Below are 17,615 nucleotides of genomic sequence, written 5' to 3' on the forward strand. Positions count from 1 at the left end.
ATGACCACCATCATCAGAACCTAATCGCATCAGCCACGCCATCAGGGCCTTGCTTCACCCCACATCTAACATGATATATGCCATCATGTGCCAGCAATGCCCCTCTGCCATGTACGTTGGCCAAACTGGACAGTCTCTACACAAAAGAATAAATGGACATAAATTTGACATCAGGAATCATAACATTCAAAAACCAGTGGGAGAACACTTCAACCTCTCTAACCACTCAGTGACAGACTTGAAGGTGGCAAATTTACAACAAAAAACCTTCAAAAACAGACTCCAAAGAGAGACTGCTGAACTCGAATTAATATGCAAATTAGAAACAATTAACTTGGGTTTGAACAGAGACTGGGAATGGTTGGGTCATTACACTAATTGAATCTATTTCTCCATGTTAAGTATCCTCACACCTTCTATGGGTCATCTCGATTATCACTTCAAAAGTTTTTTTCTCCTGCTGATAGCTCATCTCAGTTGATTGACCTCTTACAGTCGGTATGGCTACTTCCACCTTTTCATGTTCTCTGTATGTTTAAATATCTTCTTACTGTATGTTCCAGTCTATGAATCCGATGAAGTGGGCTGTAGCCCATGAAAGCTTATGCTCAAATAAATGTTAGTCTCTAAGGTGCCACAAGTACTCCTGTTCTTTTACTGAAACGCTGTGTCACACTGGTTATCATAATCATTGTGAGATGTATGTACAGGAAAATGTGTAGAGTTAGGTGTATATATACCAAAAAATATGTTCTCTGGGTCTGAGTTAAGGCAAGGCACCAAAAGCTGATCCACAGCCCCCTGGCAGGCGGGGGGAAGAGATGCTTCTCTCACTCTGGCTGGACACCTGAAAATGAAGTACTGTGTGCTTCACAACCGATGCCCATTTGCAGTCTGAGCAAAATGGTGATCAATAGATTGCGGAGATGGCAGGGAAAATAAAACCAGCAAGGCTTAGACAATGAAACTTGGAAACTATGCCTAGGGTGCAGATGAACGCCCCCTTCCCCCGTTGTTCCTGCCATTTGTGAAGACAAGCCTCCAGTGGACTTGATTGTATACGAAGGGATCTCACACAAACTGACTGAAAACACAGGAAAGAAGACTTGAGGTAAGCTGTCTGGTCAGGAGTGGGGAATGCCTTGTTAGTTAAGTTTAGGCTTCAGAAAACATATTATGATTTTGCTTTATATGTAACTATTTGTTTCCAATATTCTTACTCTTTCACTTGAATCTCTCTTCCTTGAAAATAAATGTATTCTTCTTTCCACTATATCCAAACATCTATATCTCAATACTGTGTGTTGAGTAGAGTGGTGATCCTGAGTTGAATCTTGCAAGCTAGTGAGTACTGTTCCTTTGGGAATAGCAGATCTGAGAATTCTGTGAGAGGTCAATGGAACAGGGGCTGCCCAGAAAACTTGTGTTGGTATGTGCACATTGCTAACCCTTACAGAGAGAATGAGCCCTGCAGAGGCCTGAAAGGCAGTGCCTGTGTTGCCACAGGCTGGTGGTTTCAGGAAGCTGATCCATACCAGACACAGCTGTTTCATGCTAAGGACAAGTGGTGGCAAGGTGCCTCAGAACCCTGGGAAAAGTCAATGGTCTGATGGTCATTGTATCTTCCAGGAGAAACTGATAGGAACTGCTTGGTGGCTGCTTGCCAGCAATGGAGGGGAGCAGGGGTGAGTAGGGGAGGTATTTGCACAACTATTAGAGAGGAATATGAGAAATGGGCTCTGACCTGTTGGTATCAGTTACTCCCCAGCATATTAATTCTTGCACATGATTTCAAGATTCTAAGACAGCAGATGCCTGCTTTAGAACTTTTCTGTTTGAAGAAATAAATAAGGGGGTGTTTTTGCACATACAAACTTGCATCAGTTCACAGAAATCCTCTTTTATCTTAGTAGCTGTCTCCAACCTAGGGCGTGCTAAAAAGATTACTTTCAAAACAAAGGGTGAGCAAAATTGCTTAGAAGCAAATGTGCTTCCATAGTCCAATAACTGCACCAACTGTGATGCTTAATTAAACAAGAAAACCTCTTTAGTATTGGTATCTGCAGAGGACTCCTCCTAGGCTTAAGCTGAGATGTATAGTGAGTTTTGCAATGCAGCCACTAAGAGCCTGTCTTTCCTATACATTATTACAAAGGCTGATCCCTAGAGTAAACTGCAAACTTTGTAGACAGGAACAAAAACTTAGAGAGTGAGTCCAGAGTAGGTTTTACAAACACGTCAGCTATCTTGAGTTAATTGGCAGTCAATTGGCTCAAAGTTAAAAACTGTAGCGTATGTGTGCCTTTGAGGTTTGCTTTCCGTCACAGCATGCAAGACTGATGTCACGCCTACCCGTTATCTAACCTAAACATGCAAGTCAAATTAAAACTATGAAAAGTAAATAAATGTAACTTTTTCATTTCTCCCAGAGTGAGACTGACCTAAGAACCAGCTCTTTTTGCTATTTCCCATGAGTACTATCCAGACCAGTGGATGAGGAAAAAGTAGATTTCTTAACCTGTAATTTCTATTTCTCATAATGGGAAGGGCATGTACTGGCTGGGACAAAGCCCCAGTATATATTCAGATGTTCTTGGTAATTAAATTTGTAGGTGGTTATACCTTTAATTCTGTTAATTTTATTATTTATAGTGGAGGTGTTGTTTTCTACCTGGTTTATGTCATTTCAGTTATGGAAGTCCTGGGAATCAGTGTGTGGTGCTGCAATAAAGGAGGGAAGTGAGGAAAAATCTAACCTACTACCTCCATTGTGACAGAATGGACCCAAGAGCAATGTTCACACCATTAAGAGAAATAAAAATTACAAGTAAGGATACAACTAGCCCCTTCCTGTAATGCTTCTGTTTTAACCCAGGTTCAACATGAGAGCATTGCACAGAGCTTTGGAGAAAATCCTGGTCCGCATGCGTTAGATGAGTGAAAATTTTATTCTGCAACTGTAGGCTGGCTCTTGATAAAAGAGCAGTATAGAACAAAGTGAAGATTCAAACCAACTTAGGAAGGAATGAGGAGTCTGGGAGAAAAACAATCCGAAGTAGTTTAGCACGTGTTACTTGCATGCAAAACCATGTTCTGCATTGCCTGTAGCCTGTGTTTCCCCGAAACCAGGACTGGGCAATAGGGGACAGGTCACTTGATCATTCCTTCTGAAGCACCTGGCATTGGCCAGTCAGAAGGCAGGGTACTGGGCTAGATGGACCTTTGGTCTGACGCAGTAGGGCCATTCTTATGATGGTCTAATGTACTTTGTTAGTTGTTTAAGATTTTGAATTATTTAAAGAGGCTGGCTCAGGGGCTTTCATTCCCTCATCTCCAGCAGCAGATACAAACAAACTGGGTAAGGACCACGTGTAACGGTGCATACCCTGGCCAGGGTTGGAAGTCTTGCGTAATCCTTGTAATTTGCTACTTGTAGGTTGCACCATTTGTGGAAGCCAGGGCTGGAGAAAGCTGCCACTAACTCAGCAGGGGCATAAACTTGTCAGTCGGCTTCTTCCAGTTCGTGTCTGTGGGAGGGTATTAAGGCAAGTGTTGGCACGCGGATTTCACTGAGAAGCCTCTTTCCCCCTAAACATACCTTCCTCTACTGTCGCCGCTGCGCCTCTTTCCTTCCGGAGGTGAGGGCCCGGAGAGCTCCCTTCCCAGCTGTCTGCCCAGAGGGCAGGTGCCGTGTCGGGCGGGCCGGAGAGCAGAGCAACGTCCCCAGTTACACAAGCCAGGATCCAGGCTGCCCCCCCCGGGCAGGTAGCTACTGGGGTCCCCCCCATGCTGTCCCGTGCTAGGGGCTGGGGACATCGAGCCGCCCGGCACCTCCTCAGCCTGGTCACCGGGCGCCGCAGCGTTATGGGGGCCCGGGGGGGCTGGTACCTCATGTTTGCTCTGCCCCCTCCCGTGAGACGCTGTGGGGGCCTGAGCTGGGGGCTCTGGGGTCACTGTGCCCGGTGAGCACCCCCGGGCTGCGGGGGGCGGGGCTGGGGCGGTCGTCCTGAGCGCTGGGGGCTCAGTGCCCGAGGCCCGGCCCGGCCGCTGCCCGCACAACCGGGCGTCCCGCTCCGCAGGAAGCGGCCAGGCGCCGGGGACGGGCAGCCACCTCCGCCAATGGGGTGCGCTAGCGGCGGCGGAACCCCGCCCCGGCGGCGCCGCCGGCCAATGCGGGGGCGGGGGCGGGTACTCCCTCTGCCGAGGAGGTTCGGGGGGTATCGTGGCCAGGTTTTTTGTGTGCGGGGTCCCAGCGGCGGTGGCGCTTCGGGGCCTGCCCCGGCCTGGCCTCCGCTCTGCGGCAGCGCCGCCTCCGGTAGCCGGCGGCAGAGCCTGGGGGCGCTCGCCGGCTCCTCGCCCAGCTGGGGCCCGGGGCGTCTAGGGACCCTTCACGGGGCGACCCAGGTGGTAGTTTCTAGGGGCCCCTGGGGCGACCCGGGGACGCTGACGGGCGTCTCTAGGGGACGTTGAGAGTTTCTGGGGGCCCCTGGGATAAGGGGTGTCGGGTGTCTCTAGGGGCCCCTGTGGGGGGACTGGGCCCTGTCGGCAGTTTCCGGGGGCCCCTGTGGGGGGGCTGGGATGGTGCTGGGAGTTTCTAGGGGCCCCGGGGGCTGGGACGGTGCCGGGAGTTTCTAGGGGCCCCTGTGGCAGGGGGGGCGGCGGCTGGGACGGTGCCGGGAGTTTCTAGGGGCCCCGGGTGCTTGGCCCCGTCGGTAGTTTCTAGGGGCTCCCGTGGTGGGGTGGGGCGCTGGGTGTTAGAGGCGCTCTCATTGCCAGGATCACAGTCTCAGTCGTTGGGAGGCATCGGGTATCTCCCTGACATTACTTTCCTGGCTGGACTGGGCGATGAATGGTTTCAGCACCGAGGAGGACAGCCGGGATGGGCCCCCCGCTGCCCCCTTTTACGGCCAGAGCTGCTGCCTGATTGATGACGGGGACCGCTGTGTCCGCCCGGCCGGCAATGCCTCCTTCAGCAAGAGGATCCAGAAGAGCATCTCCCAGAAGAAGCTCAAGCTGGACATTGACAAAAGTGTAAGTTGCAGCCTGGCTATGAATCCGGTGGTAGCCTTGCCTTTCTGTAGCCCGAAGGCTTCTGCAGCACTCTGCCAACTTCATGGACCACTGCAGTGTGGTCTCTTCTGGGGTGGAACCCAGCATCTGCTTTACAGTGCACAGGAGCCTTATGCAACAGTTTGGTACCAGCCTGCAGTTACACCTGACATTGCGTGGCAGTTGGGACCAAACTGAAGATAGACATCATGTGTTGAACAGTAAAGTTGTGTTTGTTGAAGCCACATTGGCAACGTTTAAGCCACCAGATTGACGAGGCTAGGGTTCTTTCCCTCTCTCAAAGGAATAGGAATAGTAGTGTGTGTATGGTATACCTAATGTGAATAAAGCCTTATTTTGCAGGCTTTATTCCAACCGATTTTACAGATTTAAATAATATAACTACTAATGTCATAAAAGAAGTAGAGGACAGAGAAAAGCTCTGGAAGGAGAGGGAGAGAGAGAGAGCAACTGGTGATTAAGTGAGAAGTAGAGCTAGTCAAGTAGTGAGAGATTTAAAAGGATGTCCAGATGATACATGCTAGGGGAGAAGCATCTTGCATTCTGTTGAGCATGTTGTGTGGAAGGATAGAGAAAAGGCCGCTTTCTCTTAGTTTTGGAGGCAGTAGTACCACTTAGGTGCTTGAGAATGCTGTCATTACTAAAGAGGTAACTTTAATTCCGCAGATCCCAACCAGTTGGGAGACATTTACATTAATAAAGCTTCAAACTGTTCCCTCGAGGCAGTAATTTAAAAACTGTCACACATAACTGAACAGTTGATGCAATCATTTTTAAATGAAAAAAATTACAAGCTTTTTTATTGGTTGGCATCCAGCAGGCTTATCTGCTGCCAGCCAATTAATGATAATGCTAAGTGACATCTGTCAGTCAAGCCTATGAATGAGTCTCTCGCTGGGTGGAAGATACATTTGAGCTCAGCAGCCATATCTTTATGGAGAAAGTTTCTATTTAAAAGTTTCAGAATGGTAGTCATGTTAGTCTGTATCAGCAAAAAGAACCAGGTGACCTTGTGGCACCTTAGGGACTAACAAATTTATTTGGGCATAAGCTTTCTTAGGTTAAAACCCACTTCATCAGATGCATGGAGTGAAAAATACAGTAAGCAGTGTGTGTGTGTATATATATATGAGTTGCCTTACCAAGCTGTGGGGTCAGTGCTAACAAGGCGAATTCAATTATGATCCACCTATATTGCATTGGCCTTGTTAGCACTACAAAAGTAATCCACTGTTGAGAATAGGCCACTTCCACCTTAATTGAATTGGCCTCGTTAGCACTGTGTATTGTTTCTTTATAATCGTACTCTCATACGGGTTTTTTTTATACAATAACTACTCTGGTTGCTTTTTCCTCACTTTTTACTCTTAGGTAAGGCATCTGTACATTTGTGATTTCCACAAGAATTTCATTCAGAGTGTGCGAAACAAAAGGAAGAGGAAAACTAGCGATGATGGGGGAGACTCTCCTGAGCATGAGATGGATGTCCCAGAGGTAAGTGTCTTACACAAGCGAATGTTGGCTGCTATTGCCAAATCTATGAAATAGGGACATTTGAGCACTTTCATATAGCTGCGAAGAATGTTTTTCTTTCACTGAAATTGAAACTTTGTCTAAATTCTTATGGAAGTAACAGTGTCTTCAGGAATAATTTTTATATTGAGGGAGATTTTTCTGATTTTTGTTTCGTGAGCATATTGCATTTTCTATCATCACCCTGGGATGACCCAGTTCCTGGCTTTCTTAGATTTCTTCTATATACGTGTCCACTTAGAACTTTCTATAAAAGGGGAATTGCAAAGATTTGTGGAAAAGAAGGCCAAGCCTACAATTTTATATTCAGGGAGTAGAACTGAGAAAATAATTGATTTTTCAATTCAGTGGCCAACCCAGCTAAATAAATAAATTTAAAACTAATTTTGTTTTGAACAGAAATGTGGTGTGTGTGTGTGTGTTTGTTTTTTTCTTTTTTCTTGCTAAAACAAAAATGAAAATAATTGGTTTTGGGTCAAACAAAATGTTTCATTAGACCCTAAACTAATTTGCTTTTGTTTTTAGTGCTTTTTAAGAAACAAATCTATCCAAATTTCAAAACAAAATTTTTACATTTTTTTTAAAATATACTGAATTTGACCAAAAACCGTGAATAGTTTCATTTGTCCTGAGACTACATTTTTCAGCAAATTTATTATTCAGTTGAAAAATTTCATCCAATTCTAATAGAGAATGCCTAAACAACAAGTAAGGGGGTAGTCAGCATATATACTATTCCAAAATAAAAAATTAATGCACATCAAGTCCTATGGCATGATTCCTGATTGGTGCCACAACCCAGCATACATCATTCTTTCAGAATCTCCACTATGGTATGTGGGCTTAACTAAACAATATTCAAAGATGTTATGCCGTTTTGAAATATGTACAATATTTTTTACATCCCAGTGTAGCATTATTTAATAATATTTCTCAAACCATGAAACAAATAAATGATAAAATCTTTAAGACAAGAGCAACATTATCTTATTTAATCTAATTTCCCTATTCCTCAGTTTCCCCGTCTGTAAAATGGGGTTTTGAAACTGACCTCCTTGTAGAATGCTTTGAGATCTACTGGTGGTATTATTTGTACTTTTTTGGGCATTGAGCACACTTTTAGTGTGGTACAATAATAAATGAAGTAATTACTTAACAGAATCCTTCTGGGCTGGCTCATTGTTTTAGTGGTGTTTCTCACACCTGACATAATAGAAAGTTGCTTCGTTAATCCAGCTGGCAGGACATCAGAGTTCCTAAAACATCAGTAACAAAACTAAATTTCTGTGTCATATGCTGCGGATAGCAAAAGTTAAGTGACATTCAACACAGAATTTAAAACATAAGAAGGAGTTTTGCAATTTACATTTAAAGTTCCCTTCATGTGGTCTGTTGTTGAAGTGCACACTTTCTGACTGCCCTTTGTGCAGTTTTTTCTCACATTCACTCTGTAGAAATTGTACGTTTAGATTTTGAAATATCCCTGGTTGAGTTCATTGCTTCACAGTGCCCTGAAATCCAACAGTTTGTGACACGAGCCCTTTGCTCAGTGGGTAATAAGATGGTATTCAGCCACAAGTTTCTAAATTCTGTGGGAACCACTGGGGGAATGGCAATGAGTGTGATTTCTGTTTGTAACTCTCTAATTCTTAGTGTGGTTCTCTGAAAAACAACTCTGTAAAAATGGCACTGGGGGACTCTTTGTATATAAATGACCTGCTTATCAGATTCACTCCCTTTACAAGTGAAAGGATTGCTGAGGATGCAGAGGTGTAATTGAGAGCAAAATTTGACCTTACAGCTGGAAATTGGCTAACAGTTCTGTGGTGGTGTATGAGCCAGAACAGAATTTCTCTCCCCTGAGACTGTTTTGGCTCTGCAGCATTAACAAGAATAAAAAATAGACATGTATTTGTCACTAAAGCAAGCATATGCGGCTCTGAATACAGGCAGAGCCGTCCTGTTGAGTTAGTAAGTGCCAGTTTGAGATACTCTCCTCAGATACATCTGCACCCCACTCATCCTGCATCTGTTTTCCAGGTTGACCTGTTCCAGCTGCAAGTGAACACGCTGAGACGGTACAAAAGACATTACAAGTTACAGACCAGGCCTGGCCTCAATAAGGCTCAGCTAGCAGAAGTAAGCGAGGGTGTGGGGAGTTGCTTTTTATAACAGAAAAAAAATGTATTTTTTGCTCCCCCAACCTGACATACATTTTCTGGACACTAGTGGGTGCACTGACTCTATCACTAGTACATACCAGATGCTCTGCTGCTGGTTTCCAGTGAATTGCCCCAGGAGAAGGCTATAAGCATATTCTCCTTCCTATGAGAAGGATCCTGAGGAACATTTCGCAGTAGTTGTTGTTTGTACTCCTTTCTTCCCATCCTGCTATTTCATTAAAAAGTGAATGATTAATGATGGCAGAGTGAGTAGAATTAGGAAATGGATTCTCCTATTGTCTTGTGTATTTACCAGTTTTCAAGTTATTAGTTGATGGCAGCTATAAAACCAAACTCCTGACACATGTTCTAACAGAGACAAAGAGGGCAAGGTAATCTTTCGTTAGACCAACATCTGCTTGGGGTGCAGCGGCAGTCAAAAAAGCGAACAATGTTAGGAGCCATTAGAAAAGGGATAGATAAGACAGAAAATATCATAACACCACTATATATTTCCATAGTACTCTCATATGTTGAATACTGCATGCAGTTCTGGTTGCCCCATCTCAGAAAAGATAAATTAGAATTGGAAGAAGTACAAAGAAGAGCAACAAAAATTATTAAGGTTGCCTATGAGGAGAGATGAATAAGACTGGGACTTTTCAGCTTGGAAAAGAGATGGCTATGATGGGATGTGATAGAGGACTATAAAAGCATGAATGGCATGGACAAAATGAATAAGGAAGTGTTACTTAGTCCTTCACATACCACAAGAACTAAGGGTCACCCAATGAAATTAATAGGCAGCAGGCTTAAAACAAACAGAAGGAAGTACTTTTTCACATAACACACAGTTAACCTGTGTAACTCATTGCCAGGGGATGTCATGAAAGTCAAAAGTAAAACTGGGTTAAAAAATAATTAGGTACATTCATGGATGGTAGGTACATCAGTGGCTATTAGCCAAGATGGTCAGGGGTGCAACCCCATGCTCTGGGTGTCCCAAGCCTCTGACTGCCAGAAGCTGGGGGTAGGTGACCGAATGGCTCGCTCAGTGGTTGCCTGTTCTGTTCATGCCTTCTGAAGCACCTGGCATTGACTGCTGTCAGAAGACACAATACCAGGTTAGATGGACCATTGGTCTGACCTAGTATGGCCGTTCTTATGTTCTTAATAAGCCATTTTGTCTCCTTCAGTCCTCCACTTGAGACAAGAGTTTGGGTAGCTCTTTTATACAAGCAGTGCTGCAGATAGATGTAGGGTTCTTAACAGATATTCTAATGTTCAAGGCAGTTCTGCTTCAGGCCAATGTTATAAAACCCCTGCTCCTGCCCCGATTTCACTTGAACATATTCCTAGGGAAGCTCTACTCTCATCAGGTTAACCTTACCTCTGCGGAAATTGCACTGTGTGTTTCTTGCAGGCCCTGGACTCTTAACCACCATACAGCACCCAAAGTTCTGGCAGCTTTGTAAAATGTTTTGTTGCTCATTTTCAGAGTGGAGTACAGAAGGAATGTTGATGATGTTGTACAGTGTATGGCCTGCCGTAACAAGGTGAAGGGTGGGATCTAGATCCTCATTGGTATATCATGTATTTGTAGTGTTCTACCTAACTAGTAAGCAGTCTTTCAACTCCCTCTTGTTGGCAAGTGCTGTGTACTGAAGCACATTTACAGTAGTATGCCCAGCAAAACTATTATGCAAGCAGAGATTAACCTTAAGGGGAGCCTAACTTAAAATTGTCACACACTTCCCAGATTTCCTGTGAAGTTTGAGCAGCTTTGACCCTACGCTGGATCCTCGTCCAGCTCCCATGCTTGAATCACTTCTGCCTGAGGCTCTTAGACATCTGCTTCTAACCCACCGTAAGGAAAACTCAAACTTCCATAAGTCTTCTTGGAGTGATTCATATTGTTCAGCCTGCATCAAAAACCAATTCTGGAGTTGTGTTGGGTACTGAAAGAGATGTTTCCACCATAGGGGAAAGCACATCTCCTAATCCTGCTCCAACAAGACCCTTTTTACATTAGATTTATCCTTTGGATGAGAAAAGCAACCTAACTGTCCAGGGTTTCTACCAAAGTTTGAGGTAGCAGACCTAGCTTTTTTTTCTGTTGTGGATCTCCTTTGAAAGCTTCCCCAACATGTTTTAATGTGGACAAAGGTCCGTTGAAGCTGCATTGTTTACATTGCCAAGTCTCTGTCTCTTTTGGATGGCTTGGCGATAGCTTTCCTTCACCCTGCTTTAAAATACTGAGTTGTGGGGAAACTCTCTCCAAGCGAACTTGGCACGGAATGGATCGGGGGGATGGTTTCTACTGCTAAATAATAAACTAGCTTGTTGTAATGCTTTCCTAGGAAAGCAGGACTACCTGGCTTCCAAATTCCACCTCTGAATTGGCTGCTGAAATTGTTGATTTAGCAAGACAACTCTCTGCTCATATGCACATTCTAGCTACAGTGAAGGGATAAATGAGGACTGACCAAATCAGTGCATATTTGCATAAGTGTGTTTTACTTGACAGACTTAAATCAATGTCAGGGTGAACAAAGACCAAACTAGTTCTGCTTATTTCTGCATTTAATTCAAGAATTTGCCTTTTTTTTTTTTTTTTTTTTTAATGTTTAGACTATTAGCCGCCACTTCAGAAATATCCCTGTGAACGAGAAGGAGACACTTGCTTACTTCATCTACATGGTAAAGAGCAACAAGAGCAGGCTGGACCAGAAATCAGAAAGCAGCAAGCAACTAGAATGAAGATGAGTTGGACTTTGGATAAGAATAAGCATAATATTGAAGGAACAGGTGGTGTCATGCATTTTAAGCTTCTAAAGGCTATTAAACTATATTGTAAATTTGTTTTAAATGTGGTGTGTGAGAATGACATAGAAACTCTTGGTCAGGACTATGAAAACATGCATCCAACATGCCTAAGAAGATTTACTTCCCAGTCAAAGCCAACCTTGGAATGAAGGAATAAAGATCATAGGAAGAACTAAAGATATCAGTAGGATTCCGTGGCTTTGGAGTTCATTGATGTAGTGTGTTAAAGTACTTCTGGAAGCCTGCTTCTGAATGTGATTTAGGTGACAAGTAAAAAGAATTCAGTGGCCTCATTCTTTCTGCATCACCAAATCGCCATGCAGCACACTTTGACTCAGGACTGGAACAGCGGTGGAGTTATAATTCAGAATCAAGGTGCATGGGTCAGAAGTCTGTCTGAAGCTTGCTCACAACCTGAACACATTCCACCTTTTTCTGAGTCAGTGCTACAAGTCCCAGACTTCTGTGAATGAATGCTACAATTCACCAAATCCACTCAGTGAATGCTATTTGATTGGTTTGAAAATGAATTTCTCACGTCATATTATACGGAAACCAAACTGATATTGCCAGCCTTTTCATCTGCTTCACCTTATTTAAAAACTCATTATTTAATTGAATTGTTTTAAGCATTTGAGAACATCTGCATTTTCTGAACTTATGACATTTGAGGAAATATGTGGCATTTAGGCAAATATTGTGAATTAATTCACTGGTTTGATCATGTTAAAATGCCCCAATTAATTTACATAAGTCTGTTGTCTCTCTTGAATTTTAGGCTCAGGGGGATAGGTGAAGCAATGGCTTATGGCATGAGCTTTTATTCTGGGTCAGATCAAGTATAAGTCACACAAGTGATTTTATTCTCAATCTGGTCTTCAGCAGGTCCACATCACAAAACTGGCGCACAGATTGGTCCGACTTCCAGTCCCAGTTTCAGATAAACCATTCTAGGAGCAATAGATATGTCACCAGTGTACTAACAGGAGTGTATGCAATATCTGAACAGCATCTGCATCTGAACTGTTTTTGGCATGGACAGAGTCAAAAAGCACTCACCTTTCATAAGCATTTAATTTACGTTTCCTAGGAATAATGCTGATCATAGACTGGCACAGTTGTCCTTTGTGATTACTTTACTTTGAAAATAAGCAAAGTTAAAATCACTCATTTTTTTTGTCATTTCAAGCCAAGGTGTTCCTTCACAGCCTAAACAAAATTGGCAAAGGGAGCCTAAAGAGGGTTGTGACCTGTCATTTTCCAATGACCTCAAATCCAATTCAAGGTAACCTTTGTGATTTAAAACACCAGTCCGCGCCCCTGCTGTTTTAACTTTTTAGTCTTTTTATTCTGTTCTGAGATGCCAAGACTCCACTTGATGAGCGCATATGCACACAGGCCTTGAGCAGCAAAGTGAACAGTGAAGAACTTAGGTTAGATTTGTTCAATTGTGGGTTTGAACAAGCAGAAACCGGCTATAGCTTTGAATAGCTAAACATGAGACACAGCTCAATATTGTATGTAATGCTTATTGTGCAAGTCAGACAGTCATACAACAACTTCTTGAAATCTTAAGCTTTCCCAAAGTGTCCGTTAAGATAATTAAGGTCACCACTCTAAGCAAACTGAGTTTATTTACAAAGCTTTCAAGTGTTTGCTTGTATTCCAAATGGATATTCAAGAAACTTCAGCCTTTTTAATAAGTCCCATGTCGTGCAGAAAATACTTCTAGTGCTAGGGATATTCCATTTTAATCTGATGCATCTCTGAAGGATGTGGATTGTTTTAAGTGTCCTCACAGACTCCAGTATGAATTTAAAGAACCTTTTGCTATTTAGATCAGAGGATATGTCTACCCTTCAGTTAAAAACCTGTGGCTGGCCCATGCCAGCTGACTCACGCTCATGGGGCTAGGGCTAGGGAGCTATTTAATTGCCATATAGCCATTCGAGCTTGGGCTGGAGCCGGGGCCCTAGTGAGGCCCAAGCCCCAAACATCTGCAATTAAACAGTCTCTTGGGAGTCAGCTGGCATTGGCCAGCCACAGGTGTCTAATTGCAATAGAGACATATCCTAAGGGGCTTTGACACAAGCAGTGAAGGAGTGTATGGAATGGTAAGCAAATGTCTTGCATCAATATTTCTTGAATGTTTAAGAGTCTCCATTATTCTGGTCCCTTCCTTATTGGAAGGATGAAATAAAAACCCGGTATCACTCAGTTGATCTGATTTATATAATTCATGACAGATGCTTAGAAGGTACGTTCTCTGACTGCGTGATTAACTGCAGAGTTTGTATGCATGCAGCCAGAGGAGAGTGATTAAGGAAAAATCTGTCTTCAAGTTAGGAGTAGGTTATGCCTCATCCTGACTTCCAGACCAGAATTGTAAAAAATGGAATTTATGTGGTGATGGGTTGTTTTTTTTTTTTTAAGAGCAAATAATTTGTTGCAATGTTTTAGCCGCTCAGCAGCAAATAGATTCTTTGCAAAAGAAATACGGTGGCAGGTTCCATCTGTTCAGGTGTATTCACTGGAATGTTTTTGTGCAGAGGTGGGATTCAGGACATTTTTGTGAGCTAATCGATTGATATAAAAAGTATGTTGGTTTCACTTAAGCAGTTATACTTTAAAAAAAAAAAAATAATCTCATTCTAAGGTGTGGTAATGGAAAGATGTTTACCAGCCATTAGCAGGAGTTTATAAGGTAGAGAGGTTGGAGGAGGGACACCAAAGAAGCAGAGGAATCTTTGGTTTTCAGATCCCTTGGATTCCATTGCCTTATAAACACTTGGAGATGCCTTATTCTCTTGTTCTCAACTCAGCTAGAGTAACAAGCCTTGATCATGAGAGCAAGTGTCTTGGTGGAGGGACTGGTCACTCATGTGACTCCCCATGCTAGAAACTGACATTACATGTCAATTCAGCAGCAATAGCCATGTTCAGAGTGCCTATGGCTCTCAGAGCATTTAGATTTTAATAACCAGAAATGCAACAATGCAATTGTTCTATGTAATGCCACTGTGTGTACTTGATTATGCTGCATGCCAATTAATGATACTGTCCAACGTTTTTTAAATACTCAACAGCAAATATTTTTTTGAGCCTCCAGAGGTGTGAAAGCTGAGGTAGCAGAATTTTTCTGCATTTCGGGGTTTAAGGTGCAGGAGAGCAGAATTGCTTTGATTGACACGGTTCATTCACACAAGGTGTACGTTTTTACCTTGATACTTTTAGAATTTGCATTTCACAGATGGGACTTAAATGCTGTCTGACTGAACCATGATGCGCAAACATTAGTAGTAGTAGATCATTTCTACCCACAGACTTGGAACAATTCATCCTGTGCAGAAGGCCCTATAGGAAACCCTCCTGTCCACATAAGAACCTAATCCAATTAAAGACTCCTGTCAACTTCATTAGGGTTTGGATCAGACCCTAAGCCCTTAGGATGGAACTCAGAGTCCCTCCTGCAGGCTTCTTCAGTGGGTTAATTTCATCCTGTGTAGTGGTCCTATGCTGGTCACTAGTATTTGTAAGGGAAGAAAAAAATCACTGACCTTTTTCATGCCTTGGGCTCAGTGAAGTAAAAAGCAAGAGAATTTGAAGTGTACTGTGATAGGACTAAATTGGAGGCAGTGGCATTGTGATGACTGGAAAGCGCAGCTGATAAAGCAGGCAAGAATTTTGGAGGCACTTTGTCCTTAGACGTTCTGTGTTCATCTGTCAAGGCCTAGTTTTGTCTCTGTATCTTGAATACTGCATATCTTGAGCAAACTGTTGCAGTAATGTTTAATGTTTGTTTTGCTAGAAACTTTGGATATTAAAGCTTGATTAAAAATTTAGGACAATCTAGCTATATCGCTCAGGACTGTGAAAAATGTAATGTCCTGTGCAACATAGTTAGGTCAACCTAACTCTGCTGTAGACACAGCTAGATCACCAGAAGAATTCTTTCCGTCAATCTAGCTACCGTCTCTCCAAGAGATGAATTTCCTACATCAATGGTAAAAGCCCTTCCCGTCAATGTCGGAGGCATCTACTCTAGAGTGCTACAGACAGCAGAACTGCAGCACCATCGCTGTGCCATTCTAACTGCTGTGATGTATACATATCCAAAGATTCAGAGAAGTGGAGGATAAAGGTTGTGCTGACTTTACCTAATTCTCTGGTACCTGCAGACGTGCCTCTAAGAAAAGTTGGAGGCTCTTTTGATGTGTAGCTCAACCAAAAAAACCTGTCTGGCATTTGAAAGTCAGACATGTCAGTAGGATGGCTTCTTATCTAATCAAGCTATGAAATCTAGAGCCAAAGTAACCCACAGCAAACATATTTCAGGCTAGGTAGCATAGCAAAGAGAAGTCCAAATAGGACATGGTCCAAATGAAAACCCAGCTAAATGGGCTTTTTAAAAATGTGTGTGTGAAGGAAGTCACCTAACCAGTGTTACATTTTGCAATGAGTGTTTTATGCCAAACACACATGCAGTGGAGAGGAGAAAGGGTGAGCCATGCACTTTACTTCTGTCGGTAGGTTCTAATGTAAATACCAGTGGGAAATCATGGTAGGTAAATGGAGGGGGACTTAACCAAAATCGTTTGTTTCAAACAGCAAACCATTCTTACTCCTGCAGTGACCTAGCATTGCTTTCTCTTTAAAGTTCAAACTATTGAGATTAGGGAACATTAAACTTTTAGGTGGGAGCCATTTTACTGCACAGTGGATTCACTAAATGGCCCATCATGGAGAGACAATAGAACATTGTTGATTGATCATTTTGATTATTGTTTCTTCATGTCAGTTAGGGCTTATCAAGCATAAGAGAGGTGGTAAAGTTCAGTTTGCAGTTTCTGCTTTCTCATTGTAAATGGGATTCTAACAGCACCAGATAGTCCATTCACTTCTGCAACAAACCCCTGCTCTCACTTCCACGTTACCCATTACCCACAGCTCTGTTTGACAGTAATTAAATAGTGTTCATGGAATGGGAGGGCTCTTGCCTTAAATGCTGAATTTCACTTACAATCAGGTCTGATGTATAAAATAGGTTGCAATAGGTTCTTAGGGTCTCTGACTTAATAGATTTCCAGTGTTGTTTTTAAAAGAAAGAGGTTTGCGTTTTTGCCTTTCATTTGTTGTCTTCACCCATCCTGTCTTGTCCCATTCCACAGCCAGAACACCAAGAGGACACACATCAGGTAACTTTGAAAAGAAAATCCTTTTACTCCTGTACCAGGCTTACTGGGAGAAAAAAAACAATCATTCCCCCTTTCGTTACAGCCTCCCATATGTTGTGCTGATCTTATGCCAAATGTTTTGAATAGCTTGTATTTTTGCTGATGTAAGAGAGCTGTGTACTGTCAGTGTAACTCTAGTAACTTATAGTGAAACTGTATAATTTTCTCTGAGATGTAGAAAATGTTCTGCTCCCACCATCTATGAGACTTTAACTCTGTACTGTGAGAGAAAGATATAAATGCCTGAGTTTCACTTGTAATAAATGATCTATCTAGCAACAAGCCCCACATTCCCTCCGTTTGCCTCTCTGAATGGGATTCACTACCAGTGACTGGCTTAGGAGATTTGGTTCCTGGGATGATTTAGAAAGATGTGCTTCTCACTGCCACACAGGACACCGGGGTTCACTTTGATTCCCAGTGCTGACTTTTTATTCCCAGGACTCAGTATTGCGGAGATGGGAGGGGAAATAGAGGGGCGAGGAAAAGTGCTATCCCCCTGTGTCAAATAGCTTAGCTGGAGGAGTAGTTCCTCTGACATAAGGCCTCTTGTAGCATAGTGGGTATAAGCCAGGGGTCAGCAACCTTGCAGAAGTGCTGTGCCGAGTCTGTTCATTCACTCTAATTTAAGGTTTCACGTGCCAGTAATACATTTTAATGTTTTTAGAAGGTCTCTTTCTATAAGTCTATAATATATAACTAAACTATTGTTGTATGTAAAGTAAATAAGGTCTTTAAAATGTTTAAGAAGCTTCATCTAAAATTTAGAGTTAAAATGCAGAGCCCCCCG

The 17,615-nt window shown here is 42.9% G+C and overlaps 1 protein-coding gene across 3 annotated transcripts; it reads left to right on the forward strand.

The window, feature by feature from the left end:
- Positions 1 to 4,228: 4,228 nt before the first annotated feature.
- On the forward strand, positions 4,229 to 17,107 carry SAP30L (SAP30 like). Of its 3 annotated transcripts, XR_004376370.2 has the most exons (5): positions 4,263 to 5,031; positions 6,442 to 6,564; positions 8,644 to 8,742; positions 11,397 to 12,876; positions 16,760 to 17,107. XR_004376370.2 is itself a non-coding variant. In XM_032799554.2 (4 exons), exons 1-4 carry the CDS (start codon positions 4,846 to 4,848, stop codon positions 11,523 to 11,525), a joined length of 537 nt encoding a protein of 178 aa, XP_032655445.1. In that variant the 5' UTR covers positions 4,229 to 4,845; the 3' UTR covers positions 11,526 to 17,107. The 3 variants fall into 3 exon arrangements, 2 of the variants coding, with proteins under 2 accessions (XP_032655445.1, XP_032655446.1); XM_032799554.2 differs by having other exon boundaries at positions 4,229 to 5,031; positions 11,397 to 17,107; XM_032799555.2 differs by lacking the exon at positions 8,644 to 8,742 and having other exon boundaries at positions 4,589 to 5,031; positions 11,397 to 17,107.
- Positions 17,108 to 17,615: the final 508 nt, after the last annotated feature.

This window comes from Chelonoidis abingdonii, chromosome 7 (genome assembly GCF_003597395.2).
Source record: "Chelonoidis abingdonii isolate Lonesome George chromosome 7, CheloAbing_2.0, whole genome shotgun sequence".
Classification (NCBI taxonomy): Eukaryota; Metazoa; Chordata; order Testudines; family Testudinidae; genus Chelonoidis; species Chelonoidis abingdonii.

Bases quoted from the DNA above. Each gene is read 5' to 3' on its own strand.
- SAP30L (XM_032799554.2), top strand. From the start codon at position 4,846: ATGAATGGTTTCAGCACCGAGGAGGACAGCCGGGATGGGCCCCCCGCT. The intron at 5,032-6,441 runs GTAAGTTGCAGC...TTTTACTCTTAG, and splicing joins AGCTGGACATTGACAAAAGT to GTAAGGCATCTGTACATTTG. The intron at 6,565-8,643 runs GTAAGTGTCTTA...TCTGTTTTCCAG, and splicing joins ATGAGATGGATGTCCCAGAG to GTTGACCTGTTCCAGCTGCA.